This window comes from Amblyomma americanum, chromosome 3 (assembly GCF_052857255.1).
Source record: "Amblyomma americanum isolate KBUSLIRL-KWMA chromosome 3, ASM5285725v1, whole genome shotgun sequence".
Classification (NCBI taxonomy): domain Eukaryota; kingdom Metazoa; phylum Arthropoda; class Arachnida; order Ixodida; family Ixodidae; genus Amblyomma; species Amblyomma americanum.
Window position 1 is genome coordinate 66,443,485 of NC_135499.1, and position 25,828 is coordinate 66,469,312.

At 45.6% G+C, this 25,828-nt stretch overlaps 1 protein-coding gene across 3 annotated transcripts in view; it reads right to left on the reverse strand.

Annotated features, from left to right (window-relative positions):
• Positions 1 to 25,828, reverse strand: part of LOC144123021 (uncharacterized) — a 134,001-nt gene that overhangs the window by 90,179 nt on the left and 17,994 nt on the right. For all 3 annotated transcript variants that reach the window (XM_077655947.1, XM_077655946.1, XM_077655948.1), the window contains exons 3-5: positions 12,330 to 12,371; positions 9,058 to 9,248; positions 1,215 to 1,307 (exon numbers count right to left, since the gene is read on the reverse strand). In XM_077655947.1, the coding sequence (XP_077512073.1) occupies positions 1,215 to 1,307; positions 9,058 to 9,248; positions 12,330 to 12,371 (326 nt within the window). The remainder of the gene's footprint in view (positions 1 to 1,214; positions 1,308 to 9,057; positions 9,249 to 12,329; positions 12,372 to 25,828) is intronic.

Sequence of the window (25,828 nt, forward strand, 5' to 3'; positions counted from 1 at the left end):
ATCCCGCACATATTAACGATTACATGCATTATTGTTTATGTGGAGCTGCGATGCATTATTCGCACATCAGTTGCGCAGGAACCCACCTTGGTGTCTTACGCGGGCAATTGAATATATTTTGTTTCGCACATTTTTTGTCTCGCCGAGGCTGATGAAGTCAGCTGGACACACGTGACCCCGTTACCGCATTTTAACTTAGTTTCGCCCAGTGCAACGGAAAAACTCCTAAATAATCATGACGCAAGCGGCAAGCAATCCTAGTAGAAGTAGTAGAGTGCCACAGCTATCTAGACCAATAAAAAACAGGTGTTGTCCGCTCTAGGTGTGACGGCTACGTTATGAGAATTTTGACGATGATCACGTAATCTGGTAGTTGTAAAATGTTGTACGCAGAGCAAATTCTTCCCAGAAATTTTTTGCACTCATGTGTGGTTAAAAATATTTCATTGTGCTGCGCGCAGGGCCCAGTTTTCAGTTATGTTCTGTGCAAGTTTAAAGCAGGGAAAAACTTCTACATGCAGGAGTAATAATTTCATTGCTGCGTGGTTTACTTACGTATCCACATGAGCGACTTGTGCATGGTGCACTGTCATTTATTGTTTTCTTTATGCACATGTTTGTTACTACTGTCGCAGTAATAGCTGCGTGCTGAGTTGAGAAAATCATTCAACCTGTGAACTTTTTTATTTTTATTATACACTGTCCTTGTTTACACTGTATAGAGGTAAGGGTCTAGTCAAGCTTCTTTTCATGTTATAAATTATTGTGTTGCGGCTGTGAGAAGGTTGAGCAGGCATAAACGAGCGTGATTTAAAGTAGGTTTATCTGATTTCGAGCATGCTTGCTGAGATAGACTTGGCATGTGGGAAAGTAAGAGCAGAACGCTCACACCTCTGATCAGTTTCTCTTCTTTGCAATAGTTCATGTGCGCCCGCTTGCGGAACTTGTCTAAAACAATGACTGCAATGTGTCCCACCTACTTAGCATAAACAAATCGTCTTGCTTCGCGTAATATGTGCGTCGTAGATTAACAGCAAATCTTCAACGCCCTATCGTAAGCGAAATACTACGCCAATTAGCAATTACTAATACTCAAGCAACGCTCAAACCGAAAACATTTCTATGAGACGGATTTAGGCTCATCCGCGGTATTGAACGGCTTTGTAGTGTGAGTCCAGCAAATAGATTAATTCGCGGCAATGGGCAACCCTTACTTGAAGATTCGGACTCCTCGTGATGACGCATTCCATGCCGCCAGGGCTCCACAGCTCCGCTGCCGATGATGCAGTCGCGGAGTGTGCGTGGTGCTGTTCAGCCCGAATAACAAGAGAATACGACATATATTTACTCCTGTCCTGAGATCCAGCTATGAAAACTTTCCCTCTATATTGTACAATGGATATCCCAGGCTCAACAGCCATAAAAGAGGGATTAGGGTCGTAAAAAGTATTTTCCTAGCTACGTTTAGAATCTGTGCTGCTGTCGAGCAAGCATTGGGAAAGTCGTATAGCGCAGCGGTGGCCAAGAGGTTTAGCATCCGCCTCGCATGCCGGAAGTGCGGGGTTCGATCCCCAGTGCCGCCGGGTATCCACTGGTGATACAATGGGTACAAGCTTTCCCCTGGTCTGGTGATAGGCCAATTTAGGGTAAAATGTTTGGGAAATGGGTCTTTTACCCCACCTTAAGAAGTCGAAAATATCTTGTGTCATGGCGCTCTTTGGCCATAGATGTCCTTGCGCCAAAAAAGCCCTTAATCATCATCATCATCAAAATCGTATCGCTTCCTTATTATTCAGGAGAGAATTTTACGATGGAGGAAAGAAAAGAACACAACCGAATTAGCGTGCACTCAAACAGGCGCTAAAGCACTCTCAAGCAGCTAAGATCATTCGTAACATTGTATCCAGCACAAAATAGCACTCATTGGGGCAAAGAAAGGGTCTGACTTTTCCTCAGTTGTTCGTAAATGGCATGATAGTTTTCATGTGACCCGTTTTAACACGACCTGGGCTCGACCTGAGTCAAGGCCCCTGCTCTGCAAAAAATCCAGCGCCGTCGGCATGGTCGTCGCCGTTGCAAGCGAAAAATCGTCCGTGGTAAGGTGGCCGCTTGGGCCACCCAGTGTAGCCACCTTATGGCCCACCTGGGCCACAAGGTCCTTATCTGCCTCGCGCAACCCGCCATAGCCGGAAATTGGGCCGGTCATGGGACCTTACACGTCATCCTAGGTCAAGTGACCTTGTGACGTAATCACTACCTGCCCCGTATGGCAGGTGGTAGTTTAATTAATGATTTCTGGCAACAGGTTGCTCGACCTGGACATCGAAGAGCACTGGCGCCTCTCTTAACCGCTGCTTCACTGCGCTAGCAGTGGTGTGAGGACTGCCGGAGATCTATAAATGTTAAGTAGAAAACGAGCAATTCCGCAAATATATGGGCTTTAACCCATTAACGCTATCACGAGATACCCTTAACGCGGAGCTGTCTCGAAAATTTTTCATGCACACAGTAAAAAGTTATAAACAGAGCAAAACACGTTTCAATCGTGTTTTGAGACGAAAAACACCGCATCCTAAGAGTCTGTAAAAATCAGAGGGTAAGTTTGCACTCGGGATCCCAGGAGGATAAAGGAAAAACGCCATCAACTCCGTTCCTGTCACCGTTCAAGCTGATGTTCATGGTATAAGAAAAAAACACTGCAATGAACTTTTTTGGGGGGGTTAGGAAAGAAAATGGAATGTTCACTCTGTACAAATTTTGTGTTCATGATGTCGTGGAAATGCTTAAACAACTAATAAACAGTTCCAATACCGCAAAAGCAAAGTGTGCGAGAAGACTGAACATTCAGTACGTCGACGCAAACTAAATATTTGACAGAGGTAAGCTGAAAGTGAAATACCTGTGTTATATAGGAGAAAAAAAGACACAACAGGGGCCTATTTTTTGCATTTGGTTCGAATTTTTCAAAGTAAACTGGTTGCGCAGATTTCAAATTAGAGAGCCACCGTTTAAAAATGAAGGAATAAAATAATTTTATGTAACTGTGTGAGTGGCGCAGCACCAGGTCAAATTCTGCGCAGGTATTCGAATCCTTTAACAACATGAGGCACTGTACTCCATGCGCAGTTTCGAATGCGACCTTAACTGCCGATTTGTAGTACAACAGCGCAAAGGCACGAGGCCAAAGGAAGAGGGGGAACGAGACACAGCGGTGACTAACAGATAGTTTTATTCAGGAAGTCAAAACTTATAAAGGCTCAGGCAGCGTTTGCCTGAGCGTTTATAAGCTTTGGCTTCCTGAATAAAATTTGCTGTTGCTAGTCAGCGCTGTCTCTCTTCCCTTCTCTTCTTTTGGCGCCACGCGGTTACGCTGTTGTACTACAAATCATATTGGGCATGGACTTTCTGCGCCTTCATGGGGCTGTGATCAGCTTTCGGGAAAACGTCGTTGCCTTCACCAAAAATCATGGAGACCTTAGTTATGCGCAAGTACCACTGATGCCCTTACGAGTTGCCAATGAGGAGGTGACATTACCTCCGCGATCGAGCTCTCTTGTTGAACTGAAGTGCGACGTGGCGCATACCGGCGACGGCGTCGCCGAACGGGCCGTCACCCTGATCTTTAGCCGAGGTGTTTCTATAGCTCGAGGACTAGTCAGTTTGGACAATGGGCCCGTCGAAGTGCTGCTGACAAACTTCAGCGACGAGCGTCGGCAAATTCCGAAAGGCACAACTGTGGCCTTCTTCGATAGCGTCCCAAGTGACCAAGACTATTTCGTGCTGCAACTGGAAGGATCAGTGAGCAAGGCGCCCGCACCCATAGTCGATGTGAGCCCAAATCTGTCGTCTTCAGAACGGGAAAGTCTTTTGGATCTCATAGATCACTTTCGAGACTGTTTTGCTTCAGAATCGCGGGTCGGCCAAACACCTTTGACCAAACATCGCATTATCACGGATGACGCGATTCGCCCGATTCGAGAAAATCCTTACCGTGTGGCTCCGAAAGAGCGCGAGGTTATTCATCGTCAGGTGGCCGAAATGCTTCGAGACGACGTTATCCAGCCGTCACAGAGTCCCTGGGCTCTCCACGTGGTACTTGTTAAAAAAAAAGGACGGCAGCTTACGATTTTGCATTGACTACCGCAAGCTCAATCAAGTGACCAAAAAAAGGCGTGTACCCCCTCCCTCGCATCGATGATTCCCTTGATCGGCTACGAAATGCACGTTACTTCTCTTCAATGGATTTGAAAAGTGGATATTGGCAAATTGAAGTAAATGAGAGGGATCGGGAGAAGACAGCATTCATCACTCCTGACGGATTGTACGAGTTTAAGGTTCTTCCATTCGGTTTATGCTCGGCACCAGCACCATTTCAGAGGCTGGTGGACACTGTGCTCTCAGGACTCAAGTGGCAAACATGCCTGGTGTATCTTGACGACGTGATCGTGTTTTCGGAACCTTCGAGGAGCATCTACGCCATTTGGTAGCTGTTTTTCAGGCTATACGATCTGCGGGTCTCACACTAAAACCCGAGAAGTGCCACTTTGGTTACGAGGAGCTGCAATTCTTAGGACACGTTGTTAGCCAAGAAGGTGTCCGGCCTGATCCCGAAAAGCTCTCCGCAATCGCCAAGTTCCCAACACCTACGGACAAAAAGACGCTTAGGCGCTTCCTGGGGCTTTGCGCCTATTACCGTCGATTTATTGCTGGCTTCTCACGAATTGGCTGGCCATTAACTTCACTGAAACGCGACAACGCTGTCTTTTGCTGGGGTGAAGGAGAGCACCAAGCTTTTAATGAACTCCGGAGACGCCTACAGACGCCACCTGTCCTGGCGCACTTTGATGACGACGCCCCTACCCTGCTTCATACCGATGCAAGCAATGTGGGTTTAGGTGCTGTATTGGTGCAGCGCCAGGATGGTGTGGAAAAAGTGATTGCTTATGCCAGCAGGACTCTGTCTAAAGCTGAAGCGAACTACTCGGCAACAGAAAAAGAATGCCTTGCAATTGTATGGGCGGTTATGAGATTCCGCCCTTACTTTTACGCTCGGCGCTTTCAAGTCGTTAGCGACCATCACTCTCTCTGTTGGCTGACGAACTTAAAGGACCCTTCAGGGAGACTCGCGCGTTGGAGCCTTCGGTTACAAGAGTTCGACATGACGGTTATTTACAAATCCGGAAAGAAGCATGCGGATGCTGACTGCCTTTCGTGAGCACCAGTCGGACCCTCCACAATGACCGATGAAGACACTGCTTTTTTAGGAGTCATAGATGACGCAACTCTTGCCCAACAGCAGAGAGAGGACCAGGAATTGCTCCCTCTTATTGGTTTCTTGGAGAAGCGAACTACGGATGTGGCTAAGATTTTCGCCCGCAGCCTCTCGTCATTCTTTCTTCGCAACGACGTAATTTACAAGAACTTCCGTCCTGGGGGGAAAAGTCATCTACTCGTCGCCCCAACAGCTCTTCGCACGGAAATCTTGCAAGCGTGTCACGACGAGCCAACCGCCGGCCACCTAGGCTACACCCGCACGTTAGCTAGACTACAGCGCGGATACTACTGGCCGAAACTACCGGCGACAGTGAAGCACTATGTACGGACGTGCGTAGACTGCCAACGTCGTAAATCACCCCCTGAAAAACCAGCCGATCTACTCCACCCTCTTCAAGTGCCAAAGACGCCTTTCAAGCAAATTGGCATGGACCTCCTGGGACCATTTGACCTCCTACTTCCTTTTGTTACCATCTAGACGATGCTTCCTGAGGAGGGGGCGAATGCCGCATGCAAGAAGACGCCAAAGATGAAGACTTGGTCTACGAGCGCGAGACAAGAAGAAGAAGCTGAAGTGCGCAGGGACTTTTTCTGGTTAACCAGTAAACCGTATTACCTTCAGCTCTCCTCGGGGTTCTACCGAGTCCTGACACTATCCTGGCAATATCTTACAAAACGGACCACCAGTTCATGTGCTTAAATCTCGAAAATTTTCACAATGGCAACGTTTGAGTTAAGAAAAATTAACCAAGAGATGGAAACATGTCATTTCTTCCAGGGCAAGCAGCACAGATCTAGAGCGCTAATATCGATGCCTGAAAATTTCATGCAATATGCGACGTGTGCCGCGAAGACTTCTCCGGCGCTCTCGCGAACACAATTAGCGCTCCTGAAGCGACTAAAAGGTTTGTAGACAATCGTTGATGGGATGGGTGTTGACAATGTCCCAGCTGAAATCAGGCAGGTCTAGTAGCCATGGGGAGTGCGTGAAATGAGTGCAGCTCAGACTCCCAAAACGTCACAAAAATGGGCATCCAAAGACATGCATGTGCTTTTCGTGAGAACAGGAAATCCGCCGCCATAAAGTGGGCATAGATGGCGCTACGCGGTGATGACTGATCACGGGGGAAAACCACTGTGCTTCAGCGCACTGGGTAGATGGCGATTATTAAATAATAAAGAACTGTTCTATCTGCTCATAAGACTTTCAGAGAGCTAAGAAACCGAAGATATTGCTTCAGTTGCGTAAATCAGCCAGGATATTATTGTATTCGGTTCAGAGGGGCTCTAAAGTGTTCCATTTTTTTTTTTCTGATAAGCAAAGATATGAAACTTAGCAAGGCAACACAATTCCACATAGAGCGCCTTATTTCCACTCGCAGAAACGATATATGGAAACTTCTCAGTGAATGTGCAATGAACTTCCAAGTTCCATACAAAAAAACTATCTTAAAAGGTACTCTCCCGAACGCAAGCTGTTATATTTAAAACACAAAGGAATCTTATTACCAAGAGCCGCTGCGAAAATGATAAACTTGTCAATGGAGCAGCCTATGCCTACGTCTTTTGTTCTTCAACATCCTGGCAAGACCGAAAACAGCTCGAAAAGCCGACAACCGTATCGAAAAACGTGATATATATATCTGGCCCGTAGAGTTAGTTTATTGGATATGTGCAATTTGTTTCTCATATATAAATGAGATTATGATAAGGAAGGGGGCGGGGAGAAGAGAAAACCTGGTCTGGAAAGAGTTGAACCTAAAGTAGCTGCCATACAATTATGGAAAGTAACAAAAGAAAAAAAAACGCACCTTAGGTAGAATTCGAACCACCATCGTGCAGACATGCACCTCAATGCGCTAGCTACAGCAACTGGACTACCACAGGATCTGGTTTATTTCTTCCTGACAAGACTAGCACTATTTTTCCGCATGTTTGGTTCTTTCTCTCAGGCGTGGATTTGGCCGTGAAGTATGCAGAGCCCTCTTGCAGGCGCTAAAGATGATGTGAAACTGAATGTGCGCTGTGATAACCATTGCATTATCTTGGCAAGTCACGATTTTAAGAGCGCTGGCTCCTTCTTTAGTCATGTTCTCGTTGCGCACGTATTTCTTGCTACGCACAGAACTCTGCCGCGACAATATACGGCGCTGTTCGTTACGTAGCTTTGTAGCCACTCTCGAACGACAGACTGCTTGGGTAGCCGGTATTCAGAGCAAGAAAAAGTATAAAAACAGAAACACGGAGAAAATTCTCTGAAACAAGCCCTGCGTTTTTTACGCGATTTAGTTTGTCACTTGTTGGGCACTTATTCGTCGCTTTTTTTTTTGTCGTGCGTTTCACGAAAGCCCGACTTCATACGCGGCATTTACAACTTCACAAGCCACTATCTGCTTCTTAGATGTGAGTTGATAGAACACATATCTGAGCTCACGTGCCCGCTCCTGTGTCGCGTGTAAGTTGAGGAATGCTATATATAAATCCACAGAAGATATTTTTGACGTGTATCAGCTTATTTGCGGCTCATATGAATTCGCAAGTAAAATTTTCACGACACAAATGATCTCGTAAGCAGCCCAGATGGGTACATGTGAGACACACTATGAACAAATGAACACGTATGAAGCATGCTGCGTACTTTTGCGATGGAATGAAGAGCCAACAAAGCAGTGCCTCCGCGCTCCGCGGTTCGAATTTCTTTTGATCGCACTTTTACTTCGGTGGTAGTAAAAACACGCTAGAGCCATCCGTGATGCATTCTAGGACTCCTCTAACGCCTTTTTCATACCACCCAGGTAAAATCGCGATCAAATAAATTCCAACAACGGAGCGCGTACACGCCGCGTTGTTCGCGTTCCTTATCATCGCGATGGAACATCCGAGACACATTTGTTTACAAACAACTCATATAGGTATATAACTCATAGGTATATAACTCATAGGTATATAACATAAGTATATAACTCATACGCTGCCCATATGAGTTCATACGGCACGCATTTGCGACACATAAAACTCTTATAGTACACAAAAGTATTCATTCAAAACTCATAATAGATGCATGAGAGGGAAGGTAAAGACTGCACACGATTCATTGTTGCTCTGTGCTGTGGGTCTTCGTAGCTTTCTCTTTTTTGCTGCTTTCAGACTACCAACTTTACTAAGCCTTCACTCATGCAAGTTCTACTGTATGAAGCTATTGGTGCAGATTAGTAGCAATTTAGTAAGAATAGCCTGCCCTCTCAGGATTCGTATGTTTGAGACTTCTGCTTTCAAAATCTGCCGTTTCCACAAAAAAGCCGCAACCAAATCATTCATTGAAGCTACAGTGACAGAGTGCATGCGCCCTTAATATTTAATGGCAGATGAGGTGCGCTTGGCAAATGTTGTTTCGCCCCGCTGCCCCGTGCCCCCAAAACTATAACTGCGTGGCCCAGAAGAGACGCCACGAAGTCTCGCCATGGTCGCTGTCCAGTCAGCAATAAACTATGACCAAAAATAAAAAATAAACAATAGAAATTAATTATGAAAAATACTTTTAAAAATAAAAAATATAAATATAAATCAGCAATAAATATAGCCCGCAAGTAGAAGTTGGCCCTCCGTCAAGACATTGGAAATACTACTCCCAACCGTGAAATGTGTCCGGCAAGATTTCAAGCGGCCAAACGCAGCGATTGTTTACGTCGTTTGTCAAAAGCAGCAGTGCGAGCCATCGCGTAGCATGCGCCACACATTGGCGAAGAAACGAGCCAAGGAACAGCCCACATGAGCAGAGCTTACGGCGGGGGAAGCACTCTTCATCGTCGTTAGACTGGATTCGGGGCGCGTTGCCGGAAGCCGACAGGTTGAAGTTTGGCTTCCGTCTGCTCGCCGTAAAAGGAGACAGAGAACGCGATGCGGTGGTCGGGCCGTCATCCTTAATCCTGGAGCGCCTACAGCTCCCTGTCCGGGCGGTGGCTTTTCCAGAGTAGCTGCAGATGCGGACACTGCAATTAGAACGCTTTTCTCCTGTGCACTGCAGCTTCTTTCAGGCTCCGTCTGGCCTTGCAATGGCACTGCAGCTTGCGGCTATTGACGCTGGAAGAGGCAGGCAGTTTAAGGCGAAACCAACTGCACGTGCCAGTCAGGGTGCTCAGAACGACGACAGCGCGTATGTAGCTTTCACCCTTTCGCGTTCTCATATGAAATAAGCTTCGAGATGAGAGACTGTTAGGCAAGTCTGCTCCGCGTTTAAAGCGACAAGGGTGACAAACAAATGACAGCAGGAACTGCGCAACTATGGCCTCATTTCCTGTGCTCTCTGTCACGCTTTTCATTTAAAGAAAAAAAAATTATACCGTATGCAAAAAGAAAACGACAAGGAATGAATGGCACATAACGCCTTGCACGAGTTCAGAATAACAAGCTAGGAGACTGCAACACATTTTAACGGGCATACAATACTCAGAGTCGTTTACCACTTTTCCTGGAACTCTGTCCACCTCTGCCCATAGACTGGCCGATGGCTTTCGCTGTGACTGCTTATGGCGTGGGCGCGGCGTGAAATAGAGACAAAGTATTCATCACGCGGCAGCAGGCAAGTCTCCGCACGAGTTAAAAGGTGTGACGGTGAAGCGAATAAGGGTCACACGCAGAAAATGAGCCGCGCTGCCGACAGGGAGGCCAAGGAGGAATCGAGTCGGAAACTTTATAATGAAAAGCAAATTTCCCTATGCGCTTCCAAAGCTTCTCCCTCATTTGAGTTCAGGCAATACAAAATGAATTATTTGCTTCATCTCACCTAATTTATTTAAGCTGAGAGGCGCGTAGTCTCAAGCACATGAAACATGCCCCAACATGTACTCAGGGTCTACATGCTTGAAGTCGAAAGACCAAAATTCGTGAATATGGAATTAAAGGTGGTTCGTTTAACCGTAGGCTACCGACATAGTGGCTCTTTCGAACTGTCGGACAGATCTAAACCAGTGTGCTTGCTTGCGAAAGCCTAAGGAGAAATTTGCAGCAGCAGACCTATTAGCCTCATTGCTTGTCGCCAACAAATAGGCAGTTACTCTAATAGCATGTGCATCAGACAGATAATCTAATCTGATATATAGATTCTCTGACTCTGGGAAGCGCCATTTTCAGGAGTATCGCAGGGACAGGGGTCTCCGTTTGAAGCACGCATACACTCATGTGCTTTGCGAACACATCGTCATTATAAGGAGATGCACAGCATAAGACCTCCACATTTACCGCATATGGATACAGGTAGGCATACTTCACAGCGCTTTTACAGCCTCGCAGAGTAGTTTTACTATATGTATGAGCCTACAAGGGCTACATGAGTCGACAAGGGCAGGAAATTGGGCCTCCTTATGAAAAACAAATTAAAGGAGCCAACCGTCACCGGTAACCGGTACTAAGGAAAGCAGAGATTAACGTTGGTAAATTTTTTCGAATTGGAGGTGTTGATAAGTGTAATCGTTTTATGGGTCAAACCTAATTGATTACAAAGTAGAAAAGAAAACGCATATCACTGGTGGGATCAAACCTACGACCTCTGAATTTCGCGAACGGCGCTCCACCAACTGAGCTACAGCGGCTGTCGAATCCTTTAATTTCGGGAGTATTCATGATACATCCAAGCGAACCATGAGAGTGTTCATGAGCGCCACTCTCGTACGTAGCGGTGAAAGCAGCACGTCCTGTATTACTTCAAATAGAGGAGGCGCTGCCGCAGGTGTCACGTTGAACTTGATTGAACGGTGAGGGGGGAAGCTGTGTGAAAACCCGCTTATGCTACCTGTGACATCAAGACTGCCAGGAACGATGCCCGTGTTAAGCAATGATTAGACAAGGGTAGGGAAATAAGAGGCTCGTTATGACATACAGATCAATGGGGCAGTCACCGAAACCAAGAAAATCACACCGGAATCTTTATTTTAATAATGCGAAAGCATTTCTTCTCTCATGAGTGGCGTGTACAGGACCTGTCAGCACAGCGTGTCGGCCGAGCGCGTCATCAGAGTGTGTCCGCACGACAATTACCATTCGAAAAAAGATATTCGCCGGAACTGCGGTTCCGACCCAGGTCCTCTGTGTGCCAGGCGGGAACGCAACGCATACGCCACGAAGGGTCGTTGGTTCAAGCGTGTTAGAGGGGCACGAAGTGAACGCGTCGCGGTGTGTACGACGGTTACGACGGTGAAATGTTTTAGGGATGTGTACTGATGTTACACAACGCTGACTTGCGAAAAAAACTTGGTGACGTCATCCAAGGATCACGTGAGAAGTGTCCCTTGACTACAATGACTAGCAAAAAAGTTACTGATGTAATCCAAGGGTGACATGATAAGTGTCACGTGATGACAATGACTTGCAAAAAAAGTTGGTGACGTTCAAACGCAAATGCTTTCGCATCTCTCCAGTGCAGCAGTCTGCAGTGCTCTACATTTTTTTCCAGGATAGATTGAGATGGAGATAATCAAATCAGTTTCACATTTGTATATATAGTTATACAGAGATCTTTCAGTTCTTCATACACAATGTCGTAGGTTCATTTGGAACGGGGATGAGGCTCTATTTTCTGCTAGCCCCTATCGGGATCACTTCTCAGAGCATAGGGGGGGGGGGGGGGGGGGGGGGCGTGTGTTGGACGAATATTCAGCACGCACCACGTCGACCGCAGAGGAGTTTGGCAGGAGGGTCTGGTATGGAGAGGCCTTCTAGAAATGAAGTGCCCACGGAGGTGCTCCACCAGCAGTGCCCGCTCTTCGGACGGATGCAGTTGTCGACACCCTCCGGTTTCTCATTCCTCGCACTCGCCGTGCGCTGCTGTTTCCGCGGTAACCCTCCACATTACAGAGTAACTGCCCTCAGGGTGGTTCCCGTGGCAATCCCTCTCCTAATGTATGTCATCAGCGTTGAGGTTGCATGTTATTGTTCAGTGTGTTCAAGATCAACGTCGTTCTCTTCAGTGGTATCAAAAGCGAGGTGACCATGCAAAAGCAAAGGGTTATGCGCTTATTGCACGGCGAGCCAGTTCGTCGACAAGGACGTGCAAAACTCACCAAAATGCTGGTGCTCGTAAGCGAAGGAAGTTAAACAGAGCCCTGAAAAAAGAGAAAAAAAATGTTCGTATACTCTCCGGGCTGCAACCTATTTGTGCAAATAATACTTCCATCCGCCAGAAGAATTCAGAAACCTACGGCACCGTTCGGAGCCCTGGACGCATACAGAACGCGAGTCTCTCGAAAGTTATTCGTGTTGAGATTACTGTGAGCAAAACTAATTGACAAAAGAAGAATTACTATGTAACTTTTTTTCCGGCTGCTGAAATGACATAAATGCGGAAACGTATACTGTAGCACACATAACTGCAGTAATTTTGTAATTTAATTTCGATTTATTTGCTACTGGTGCCGTGCTTCAAGTTAATACAGGTGATGATAGATGCGCCGATATAACAGTGAGCCGCAGGGAGCGATATAATGCAGCAAACGAGCAGCACAGAACACTTCTATACACGTAATTACAATGGGCATAGGCAGCGCACATCGCCACCCAATATTAAAAGAGCACTAGGAAAAAGCAGCAACCGATGCCTGCAATGAACAGCTTAGCATTGTACGAGCAACACATGAACAAAAACGTCCCTCAACGCATTAGAAAATAATAGAGAATAGGAAGTGGGCACTGCATTGAAACTTCTTGCCGTATAGCAGCCGGAGAAATATCGCCTTGAGCAAGTGTTGCAATGTTCTGCTTTTTATCTGAGACAGCGTGAGCAGTTCTTAGGGGAAAGTTTGATGATTTTTTGGTCTGTTCATTTGTAATATGAAAAGCCTGTATATAACACAGTCCGAAATCCTCCAGTTTTGGTAAAAGCAAATAACGGCGAAGAAAAGATCACAAGGCAGTTTTAGTGCCACACGCGCAGACATACGCAAAGGAAGCGTACGCAGATGCATAGCGTGTCTCGTAGTGCGCATGCGACAGCCATTTTTCAAGTTCAGTCCTAACGTGCGCTCGCGTTACATGGCCTACTTCTCGAGTTTACCATGCGTGGCTTTTGCACGCGCTAAACTAGCATTTCCAAAATGGCGGCTCTTAGAGGCAGAACCGCTCCCTTCGTAGTGCATTCGTGCATGTAACTGCGTTTTTAATTATGTTCCCTGGCCATAAATGGGGCATTAGTATTTCCCTTTCTCTCAACTCGCCTATGAAAAAATATATGAGCCATAAATTTGCTTTCTTTTTCTGCTGAGTGACCACTGTGCCACTCGCAGGCTTAGTGTCATTTGGTAGAAACGATGCCATATACCCGCTGATATTAAAGACGGACAAAAAGCCATTGAAAAAAAATCAATGATATTCAGAACCGTTTAGAAGTTCTGGAGGAAAACTGTAAAAAAATTGAAGAGCTCACCGACGAAATTTCAACCATTCGAACTCAAACATATGAACTTTCCACCCAGGTCAGGTCATTACAATCACGACAGGATGAGCTGGATGACAGATCGCGGCGTAATAACTTAATTTTCTATGGCATTCCAGATGCCGATGAAAACTGGCAGGACACTGAAGAAAAACTGACTTCTATTCTTACCGACTGCCTTTCCGATTCCCTTTCCTCCCATGCTATTGAACGCGCGCACGGTTTAGGAACATTCAGTACTGATAAATGTCGTCCGGTAATTGCGAAATTTGTGAATTTTAAAACGAAAGATTTGATCCTCTCTAAGCGCAACAGCCTAAAAGAAAGCAAGGTCACACTTACTGAAGATTATCCAGTCGCAACACGCCTCGCACGTAAAAAGCTGCTCGATTTTGCGAAAAGCAAACCTGATTCTCCCACCCATAAGATGCGCTACAACAAGTTACTTATGAACAAGAAATGTTACATGTATGACCCAAACACAAACACCGTAATTAACATTGATACACGCAGCGCACGTGCCAGTTCAGCCTCTGCAGCTAGCTCGGATCGCACGTCCTAGGCATGCGCGAGGGGTAGTGGTCAGCCATCCACAGCATCAGTATCGGTTCTTTTTACTAACATCAGAAGCGTTCTTAGCAAGTATAACTCTCTATCATCAGCTATCGACACTTGTTCCGCTAAAATCATCGCGTTAACAGAAACTTGGCTCACTGAGCACGTTCGCGACACTGATATCTTTTTCGATGCTCATCGCTTTTCGTTCTTCCGCTGTGATCGGGGCACGCAGAGAGGCGGCGGAGTGCTTCTCGCTATTTCAAAAGATATTACGTCATCATGTATACATGTTCAGACTAATCTAGATACAGTATGGGCTGCGCTCACTCTTAATCACCTGAGGGTATAGTAATAGGAGTATGCTACCGTGCACCTTCCTCGTCGCCTACGTTTAGTAACGAACTTTACGATGCTATTAATATCGTCGCAACACGCTTTCCTTCACCCCCCCCCCCTATTCTTATTCGGCGATTTCAATTTTTTGAACATAACATGGAATCCCGACTCCCCTTTAATGTCCCCGCTCTCTTCTCAAGGTCGCGAATTTTTAGATGTGTGCTCAGTATTCTCGCTAGTGCAATTGTGCACACAAGCAACTAGAATAACAGACAGCGCGTCGAATACACTAGATTTAATCTTGACAAATCGATCTGACATAGCCTCACCTATTTCATACCTGCCGGGCATCGGCGACCGCTTGCTAATGCAATTTGACATTAACCTAGGCCCTCCGAATTCTAATCGAAAGGAAAAAAAGTATGCGCGACTACAACAAAGCAAATTTTCATGCGATAAATAATGAGCTGTCTCTTTTTATCGATGTTTTCCTTGATAGCTTTGATAATCGTAGTGTTGAAACTAACTGGAGCATGTTCACAGCTAAAGTCTCCCAACTCACTGAACAATACATTCCTCAGCGCACTGTTACCACCCACTCAAACACTCCCTGGTACAATAATCACATTAAGCGCTTATCTAACAAAAAGAAACGCCTCTATCGCATCGCAAAGCTCTCCCCGACTAGTGAGCGTTGGGCTTCGTATACGGCAGCTTCCAACACGTATGTTCCCGCGCTCAAAGACGCTAAAAAGCACTTCCACTCGCATGTTCTGCCCTCTATGTTAACGACCAATGTGAAAAAATTCTGGCGGGTCATTAATCCTTTCACCGATGATAGCATCGCTTTATCCGACCCGTTGGGCAACCCCATTCCTTCCGATATTTGTGCCACGATTCTGAACCACGCATTCACTGCCTTTACAGCCATGTCTGATGTACAGTACTCACGGATTGAAATAGGACATTCGGAGCGCGTGGCCGTCGCTTCATGGAGCGCCGCCCGTAGACGCTCATGGAACCAAGGTGGTGCATTGTGGTATGGCGTGAGAGGGAGAACATCTACAAAGCAGAATTGTTCCTTCCAGTAGCCAATCAGCCGGCCTGTGGTTTACCACATGCCTGCGTGGCACTGCAAGGCTAGCGCTCCGAATGTCCTATTTCAATCCGTGAGTACTGTACATATGCCACCAACTCACCACTTCAACTATGTATCCATGCCACCTATAGCTGTTGCTATTCCTGGTGTCGATAAGCTTATTGATGCACTTAATGTTCATTCCGCTCCAGGTTACGACTGCATTAACCCAAAGTTCTTAAAAAGCACTTTAGCTTATTCTTCCATTATACTAACCAAACTTTTCCAGCAATGACTTGACCAATCAACGCTGCCTACCGTGTGGGAAATCGGAAAGGTGGTTCCAGTCTACAAATCCGGCAGCAAAGCTTCCCCTAATAATTATCGTCCCATATCCCTTACCAGCACTTGTTGCAAAATGCTTGAACATATAATATTCACCAACCTTGTTAACTTCCTCGAATGTAACTCCTTTTTTACGTCTGCGCAACACGGCTTTCGAAAATCCTACTCTTGCGAAACACAGTTAATATCGTTTACACATGCATTGCACCATATTCTAGACCTATCATCATTAGCTGACTGTACATTTCTAGACTCTTCAAAGGCTTTCGACAAGGTATGTCACAAACTTTTACTTCACAAACTAAAACAACTTAATATTGACTGTAACTTATTGAAATGGTTTGAATGTTTTCTACTTAATCGCTCACAATTTGTTTTTGCTAACGGTTTCAACTCCAGTTTTACCGAGGTTTCTTCCGAGGTTTCACAAGGTTCAGATCTTGGACCCCTACTGTTTCTAATTTACATTAATGATCTTCCCTCTCTTGTTAACTCTCATATTCACCTATTCGCTGATGATTGCGTCATTTTTAGAGAGATAACCAAAGCTAACGACGTTACATTACTTCAGTCAGACCTCAACACAATAGAGCACTGGTGAAAAGATTGGTTTATGCAGCTAAATATTAACAAATGCAAAGTCGTGCGTGTATCTAGAAAAACTTCCGCCCCGCCTCACTACTACATTGATAACATCTCATTGGAATCAGTCTCGTCATATAAATACCTAGGCGTTCACATTTCTTCAAACCTTAATTGGTCTCTTCATACCGCGAACATAATTAAAAATGCTAATCGCATGCTAGGCTACTTACGTCGTAACTTTTTAATGTCCCTTCGAATTTGAAACTATTGCTTTATAAAACACTAATACGATCTAAACTTGAGTATGCTAAACCTGTATGGGACCCTGCCCATGGCAACTTAATTAATGATCTTGAGATGGTTCAAAATAAGTCTGTACGTTTCATGCTTGCTAACTACAACCGCACAGCGAGTATAACTGCTATGAAATCTAATCTCTGCCTCCCTACAATAACATCGCGTAGAAAAGTGTTTCGTCTCGCCCTGTTCCACAAGCTGTTTCATCATCCTGCTTTACGTGATCACCTCATCCCCCAGCCAATTTATGTATTCCGTCGTATTGATCATGATCTCAAAGTTGGAATTGTGTCATGCAACACGAAATGCTTCTCGCAGTCATTCCTGCCACGCACCTCACGTGACTGGAATCACCTTCCCGCAGAAGGTGCTGGCATTGTAAATTATGAGCAGTTCCGCGTAGCAATAGCTAACATTGTATATTCAGATGCTTTTTAAATATTCTTGTAACCATCTGTATTTTCTCACTGTTTTTGTATATTTACCACTCCCCCTCTGTAATGCCACTGGCCCTGAGGTGTAATGTAAATAAATGTAAATAAATAAATTTGTGCTTCGTTTAAGCTCGCCGCAGCGCAGATGTTTCGAAGTTTTTTTTTCTTTCTATAATTGAAGTGTACGCAGTCTGACTTCCTTCAAAAACAATGAAGCGAGTGCTGCTAGCCAAAGAGCTTGTCATCAAACGAGATCAGTGGCCTGCTTATAATGTCTAATGAAACTTTGGTTATCAAGTCAAATGACTGCAAAATTTCTCCTGCTCATTATATCACGGTTACCTTACGTACTAACTAAACGGATTCAGAAGTCTATTAATATCCCCATCCACTTATTTACCAACGGGAGACACGTCACATCTGGAGCAAATCACTGCTGGCACGAGTCGGCAGCGGAGTGGGCTCATCTAGTGCCAGTCGTACACCACGGAATGCAAGACACAACAAAGCGCTCACTAGAGTGATATCAATAAATTGTACTATGCTCACCGTGCTTCTCAGAAACATCAACGTTTTGCTGTTTACCAGCAGCAGCCATCACAGCTGAGAAATTCGAAGGAGCATTAGTCACCGCTTAATTAATGGTGATTAAAGCTGTTTCTCCGCCATGCGCTCAGAAATATTTGCTAATGCGATCGAATAAGCGGCCACTCATGTGCTTTCTGATGTTGCTTGGTCACTTGCGAAGCGAAATTGGCCGGCGAACGACATCAGCCCGAGCACGGCTCATCGGGAGAAAGCGATTTCTTCGGCTCGTAGCGGTCGGCAAATGCACGGTGTTGTGACTTGGGGATCCCACCGCTGGCACTGGCGCCAATGTTGCGACCTTGAGGTGGTTCCGTAACGCTCGCCACCTGTTTGGTGACAGAGCGTCGCCAGCTCTCTAGTCGGTAGCGAAGTCTCCAAGTCAGGCGTCGGTGAGAACAACAAAATGGATTTTATACATTATGTACAGAGCATTATACAGGACGAGATCGCACGGGGGCCGCGAGCTAACAGCAAACGCGACTGTTCTCGCACGGCGACATCCGGCGAGGCTCCAACGCATCACACATCACACTCCACTCGTGAGCGGCACATGGTTCACGGTTGGTCGATCTCTCTAGAACGGGCTCGGTAGAACGGAGTCCTCTCCAGGCGGCAGCGTTTGGGCTTATATAGCCCCGAGAAACGGTCGTCACTCAAACGGACAAATAAAAAGCCAGCACTTGATAGCCGTCCGAGAGGTCCAACCAGCGACCACGCTGGCCACCCACTTAAAGTTTGCCGCGCGCGGTGACTCCCAGGGGGAAAGGGGAACCGGCGCCTGGCTGTCTAGCAATTAGCTGCACGTTTGAACATGTCGCTCGCCGATGCTTCTCCATAGGGCGCTGCTGTCTGGTGGCACAGCATCTTTGCTTGTCAAGGGAGCGTTAGGGCGCGGTTGCCTTGCGGCGCAGCAACGGGCTTGTCCAAGAGCGTTCGCAGGAGAAATTTTGCATCCTGAAGATTTGGAATCCGGACGGGTTGTCCGGGCACAACAACGGGCAGCTCATGCACTAGGTCAGCCCAAGCACGAAGACTCGTCCCGGCTCCGGGTTGGCCACGCCGGCCAACAAAGAGGCAATAAATTTATGCTATGGTGTGAAGGTGCATCGTCCCGGATTTCCTCATGTGATATGAGAGCTAGAGGCCGGAGTGAAGGGCTGGAGATTACCAAATTCGATCACGTGGTGTTCTTCGTAATCAGCTGCGATTCGCTGATTCGCCTTGCTAAGTCACTCAGGGGATGAACCGTGAAGCACGATCAATGAGTAACACAGGCAGAGCGGAACGGTGGGTATTAATATTAATATTAAGAAAACTAGAACAACGTTCAACAGTCTCGCAAGGAAACAGCAGTTCAGAACTGGCAGCGAGATGCTAGAAGGGGTGAGGCAATACATCTCATCTACCTTGGGCAGGTAGTGCCCGCTGATCCGGATCATGAGAGTGAAGAATGGGGTGGAGCCCATTTGGGCTGTTCTCTACGATAACGGATGGCAGTTACGAATATCCCTCCTTACGAAAGTGTACAACAGCTGTATCTTGCCGGTACCCACCGACGGGGCAGAAACGTGGAGGCTAACAAAAAATTCAAACTGGGGACAACGCAGCGACGGATTGAAAGTAAAATGACAGGTGTAACGTTAAGGAAACGGAACAGAGCAGATTGGGTTAGGGATCAAACACGGGTTAATGACATCCTAGCCGAAATCAAGAGGAAGAAATGGGCTTGGGCAGGGCACGTATTGCGAAGGAAAGATAACCGCTGGTCCGTAAGGGTAACGGAGCGGATTCCAAGACAAGAAAAACGTAGATGGGTGCAGCGGGAAGTTTGGTGGGCGAATGAGATAAAGAACTTTGTGGGGATGAGATGACCGCGGCTGGCAAAGGACAGGATTAATTGGAGGAGAAGGCTTTGTCCTCCACGGCGTAGTCAGGAAATCATTATTGTTATTTTCCAGTTTCAGTTTATTTGTTTCATTCTGATTTACAGAAACCGGAGCAAAGGCAAAAGGCAAGAAGCCTGACATAGGCCTCTGCTCCGTATGCACTCAGCAGACAGGCATGAGAAACATACAATTGATTCATTTTTTAGGGGACAAAAGGGATAAAACACGCAACAATGAAAGACCACAAATGCTAGCAAAAAAACAGGAGCTACATATAGAACTACAAATAGAACTGCAAATAGAACTACAAATAGAACAAGAACTACATATAGAACTACAATTGCGAACAACTGATTAACTCTTTAGGGGGCAAAAAGAATGAAACAAGTAATTCTGGAAAGCCATAAATGCTAAAGAAAAACAAGAAAAGTGAATCAAATGAATTCAAGGTTTTTTGCAATATTACGTTCTGAAGGAACTTTTTGTGAATTGGCTTGCTGAAATCAAATAGTTCTTCAGTGCGATTAAGTAGGTGGTTGTTTCTACAACGATGTTGTAGATGGCACTAAATGTCTCAATGCGATATGCGCAGTTTTCTAGTTGTAGCCACCGATGGCGCTTTGATCTCAGTGTGGTAGGAGAACTCACGAAATTTCGAAACGTGATGAGTAGTTGCTGCCACAGATGGCGCTGTGATCAAGGTTTGTAGCTGACTCTACGAAATCGCGAAACGCGATGAGTTAGAGCTAAGGCTCTTAAAATGCGTCGCCCATAGAAGGTCGCGGCGGCTTCCACAGTGAATGTAAGGCCAGCGAATAAAAGGGCAATCGGCGCTAGAAGCAAACGAGATCTCTGCAAAAAGTGACCAAGAGAAGCTGAAGGCAGAACATTAAATTTTGCAGTGAAGGGAGATATGGCTTGAATGTCGTTTAAAGCGCGGGGAACGCAGGGTATTTTTGAATGAAGAACTGTACAGTTCTGTAGAATAGGGGAGGAAAAACCAGATTAATAAAATCATTTATAGGTTAATACAAGAAGCAATGCTGTGTTCTTTCAAGTGACATCAGGGAAATGTGTGTGCGTGTGTGCGTGTGCGCGCGCGCGCGCGCGTGTGTGTGTGTGTGTGTGTGTGTGTGTGTGTGTGTGTGTGTGTGTGTGTGTGTGTGTGTGTGTGTGTGTGTGTGTGTGTGTGTGTGTGTGTGTGTGTGTGTGTGTGTGTGTGTGTGTGTGTGTGCGTGTGTGCGTGTGTGTGTGTGTGTGTGTGTGTGTGTGTGTGTGTGTGTGTGTGTGTGTGTGTGTGTGTGTGTGTGTGTGTGTGTGTGTGTGTGTGTGTGTGTGTGTGTGTGTGTGTGTGTGTGTGTGTGTGTGTGTGTGTGTGTGTGTGTGTGTGTGTGTGTGTGTGTGTGTGTGTGTGTGTGTGTGTGTGTGTGTGTGTGTGTGTGTGTGTGTGTGTGTGTGTGTGTGTGTGTGTGTGTGTGTGTGTGTGTGTGTGTGTGTGTGTGTGTGTGTGTGTGTGTGTGTGTGTGTGTGTGTGTGTGTGTGTGTGTGTGTGTGTGTGTGTGTGTGTGTGTGTGTGTGTGTGTGTGTGTGTGTGTGTGTGTGTGTGTGTGTGTGTGTGTGTGTGTGTGTGTGTGTGTGTGTGTGTGTGTGTGTGTGTGTGTGTGTGTGTGTGTGTGTGTGTGTGTGTGTGTGTGTGTGTGTGTGTGTGTGTGTGTGTGTGTGTGTGTGTGTGTGTGTGTGTGTGTGTGTGTGTGTGTGTGTGTGTGTGTGTGTGTGTGTGTGTGTGTGTGTGTGTGTGTGTGTGTGTGTGTGTGTGTGTGTGTGTGTGTGTGTGTGTGTGTGTGTGTGTGTGTGTGTGTGTGTGTGTGTGTGTGTGTGTGTGTGTGTGTGTGTGTGTGTGTGTGTGTGTGTGTGTGTGTGTGTGTGTGTGTGTGTGTGTGTGTGTGTGTGTGTGTGTGTTAGCAGACAAGGTAAAGGCGAGGGGCTCGTTTGAAAAACGTATGAAGGAAGCAAACAGTCACCGAAACCAAGGTGCATAGAGGAATGTTTCTATTTATTTTATATTTGTGGCGCTGATCAGTGGGAGAATAATACTTCGATCAATCTATCGCTTAATGAAAATCACTAATAAAGCAGCAGGAATAAAAACCATGATGCCGGTGGGATCTGAATCCACGACCTCCGAATCTCGCGTCTGCTGCTCTACCAACTGAGCTATGGTGACGGCTGTGGAATCTGCTGCTCTCGTGGGTATTTATGTTAACTGCGTGTAAGCGAACCTTGAGTGTGCTCACCCGCGCGACCCTCGTCCATAGCGGCGGACGTAGCACGTCCTGTATTACCGCGAGTGTGACGTGCACACGCCATCTAACGGCGAGGGCGACAACAGTGCGAAAGCCCTCTTGTGCTACCTATGGCATCAAGACTGCCAGAACCGAGACCCTCGTTAAGCTATTAGCAGACAAGGTAAATGAAATGAGGGGCTCGTTTGACAAACGTATGAAGGAAGCCAACATGCACCGAAACCAAGGTGCATAGGGGAATGTTTCTAGTTTTTTTTAATTGTATAATTGTCCCACTGATAAGCAGTACAAATTTAAAAAAAAGAAACATTCCCCTATGCACCTTGGTTTCGGTGACTGTTGGCTTCCTTCATATATATATATATATATATATATATATATATATATATATATATATATATATATATATATACTGCTAATCCCATTTGGGATTGTTGCAGGAGGGCAAAATAGGGTTAGTAATAACAGTTCAAAAAATACATCATTTTGGTGAAGATCGTAAAATAGACAACTAATAGTAAGGGTAAAGCAAAGGCACTGGAATTAACTATGGAAATACAACCAAAACTACAACGAAGAATAACAATACAACGAACTGTGTCATAACCATATCGAAGCAAGGCAAATTAATCTCACAATAGGCGTCATGACAGAAGTTACATCGCAATAGTTCCGAAAACAATATTGGTAGCCTGTGTATACCTGAACAAAGTTAAAATTAAAAAGGCACACAGAATAGGAAGCAATAATAGCAACACAGAAAACTCAACCACAAAAATATTTGCTAATTAAGTACCGAGCTCTCGATAGCAGCGCTGAACTTTCCTAACGATGAGCTGCTAGTTATTGAAGGGTTTAGACTGTTCCATTCACGAGTGGCAAACGGAAAAAATGTGCATTTGAAGCGGTCAGTATGGAATGGGTACTCGTTAAGTGTATTAGAGTGTTTGTGACGCGTCGATCTTTCTTTAGGAAAGGAAATATATTTAGTAACGTCAAATTTTAATTGCTGGTGAATTAGTTGAGACATTATCTTGTTTCGCGCGAGTTTACTACGTATTTGGAGTGTTTGTATCTCCTCACGTTTCATTATTTCTGTTGGTGAGTCAGTTGTTTGGTATTTGTTAAATATAAATCTGACAGCTTTTCTTTGAGTTGCTTCGAGTATGGCAATATTTTGATTAGTATGAGAGAACCAGACGACGGTTACCATATTCTAAGACAGATCTAACCAAAGTGTTGTACGCTAATAATTTAGTTTGAGCAGGGGCTAGTCGCAGACGTCGTCTAATAAAAAAGAGTTGTTTTAGAGCTGTTGATGTAATCATGTACACGTGGGCGTTCCACTGGAGGTCATCAGTTATTAGTAGACCGAGATATTTATGTTTCGTGACTGTAGTGAGTGGTATGTTATTTATCGTGTATGGAAAATTTGATTTATGCTTCTTCCTTGATATTGTCATACAAGCTGATTTCGTAGCGTTAAGGGTCACCTGCCTGTCCGTGCACCATTTTGTTATAGATTTAGGCGCATTGTTAAGGGGTTGGTGGTCATCAACTGTGTTGATTTCCTTATAAATGATGCAATCATCTGCAAAAAGTCGTATGTTGACATTAGCATTAGCGCCTAAATCATTGATGAAGATTAAAAAGAGGATGGGGGCCAAGACACTGCCCTGGGGAACACCGGATACAACTTGGCAAGTTTGTTGGTTAATTTCTACAAACTGTGTTCGATCTGATAAATAATTTCTAGTCCAGTTAACTATGGGCACTTGACCTATTGTCGTCTCAAGCTTATTAACTAGTTTGTTATGCGTAACCCGATCAAATGCCTTCGAAAAATCAAGTAGTATTAGGTCGGTTTGTTTTCGGCTATCTATGCTTTGCGATATATATATATAGCATGAGCCTGATATTATTAACATTTTTGCAACGCTCGTGCTGCACCGGGCTCCAAATTTGCGAAGAAATTCAACCAACAAGCCTTAAGTGGTAAAGATCAACCAGAAAGCCCAGGCCTGTAATGCCCTCCTTGTCTACATCTGCCGACGAGAGCAGAACACTTTCTTTGTAGACCTCTGAATGGAAATATTCCACCCTAGCACAGTTCTGTCTGCATATGGCGTGCACCCCAGCATCGGTGGAGTCTCGTTATTGTCTTGGAACATCTACAACTTACTCCTCCGAATTCGCCACCACACATTGGGGCAATGGAGAGACTACGCGCCACAACCTCCAGAGCCTCGGCAGCAACAAAATTCTATGAAAACTCCAGAGCCTCAGACATTTGCACAAGTCGTAGGCCAAAATGCTATGTCTACCAGACAAGCAACAGCCAGCCGTCGAGACATCACCAGCAGCCCACCACTCACCTCCCGGACATCGAGGGGACGCTACAGCGCAGCACTGAAACAGCCACCCCAGACTACCAGTGGCACAGCAGCAGCACATTCCCCTACAGCAGGCACCTCAAACCAGGCGAGCACATCAAACAAGCCATCGTGTCGCGAGGCAAGCCCAAAGAGAAGTATACAACCGAGGTGGAAAACTGCCGTGGATTCTGCACCAGAACAGCAACCCATCACCAACAGCCCGTCATATATCTGTGGTCTTACCCCCAGCACCCCAGTTTTACGATATGACCTCCGGAAGCGTTGTGGTTCCGGCCATCGAGTGCGCCGGAACTGATACACAGGCCGGTGAGTAGTCCGCCTCCCTTGTTCTCATATCACCGGCAGCCCTGTTTCAAAACTTCAGCTTTTCTTAAATTACGAAAAATAATTGATAAGCGACTTAAACATGACCTTCATGTTAAAACCTTAAAAACGTACCTTCGGGCTAATATCGTACCGAAAGGTCTACAAGTGAAGCTGATACCAGCAATGAATAATCTATCAAAAGGACACAACAAAAATGGAACGACATATTAAAATCAGCTTCCCTAGAGTTACTCAAAATCACAATTCGGCACTCTGAGAAAGCTTCGGTGATACTGGGAACACTGGAGCGTCGGGCTCGGAATAATCTTGTTTCCGCGCTGGAGGCCGAGGAACTAGAACGTTTCAAAACAAACAAAAAACTTCAGAAATAGGCATAATAAAAATAAGAAAATTTACACGGGACTAAGTTCCCTTTGACGAATGGCTGAAAGAAAGAAGTACTAAGTGCGGTTGGATCAAATTCTTCCCACCCCGATATCTCTCAGTCAAAGGTCAGCCAAGGGCAAACACTCTCAAAACAGGGCCATCACAGTGTAGACAACATGCACCAATCTATCTCTAACACCACTCACAGAGTATGAGCGAGCCGTCCTATCAAGAGGGCTGACTTTTTGCTCCCGCACAGGCAATTACAGTGAATTCCAACTCCTGAAAGATCTTGACGACTTCGCCAGAAAACTTCGCCTGAGAGAATATTTCTTTGATAAGCCCGAAAACCCCCACCAAAACTCGGACTTCCACCCAGCAAACCAAAATTGAACTCCCAACATCGGGCGCGAAAAACACTTGGATATCTATATTAAGGCAGTTCAAAATGACATTATTGAAATTTTTAAAAACCACCAGTTGGAACCAGACAATCTTCCTAAAAGAGAACGTACTGCTCTAGAGGCGCTCAGCAACCATACCGACATCGTCATAAAGCCAGCTGATAAGAGCGGAGGCATTGCTATCCTGAACAGGAATGACTATATAGCAGAAGACATCCGACAGCTTTCT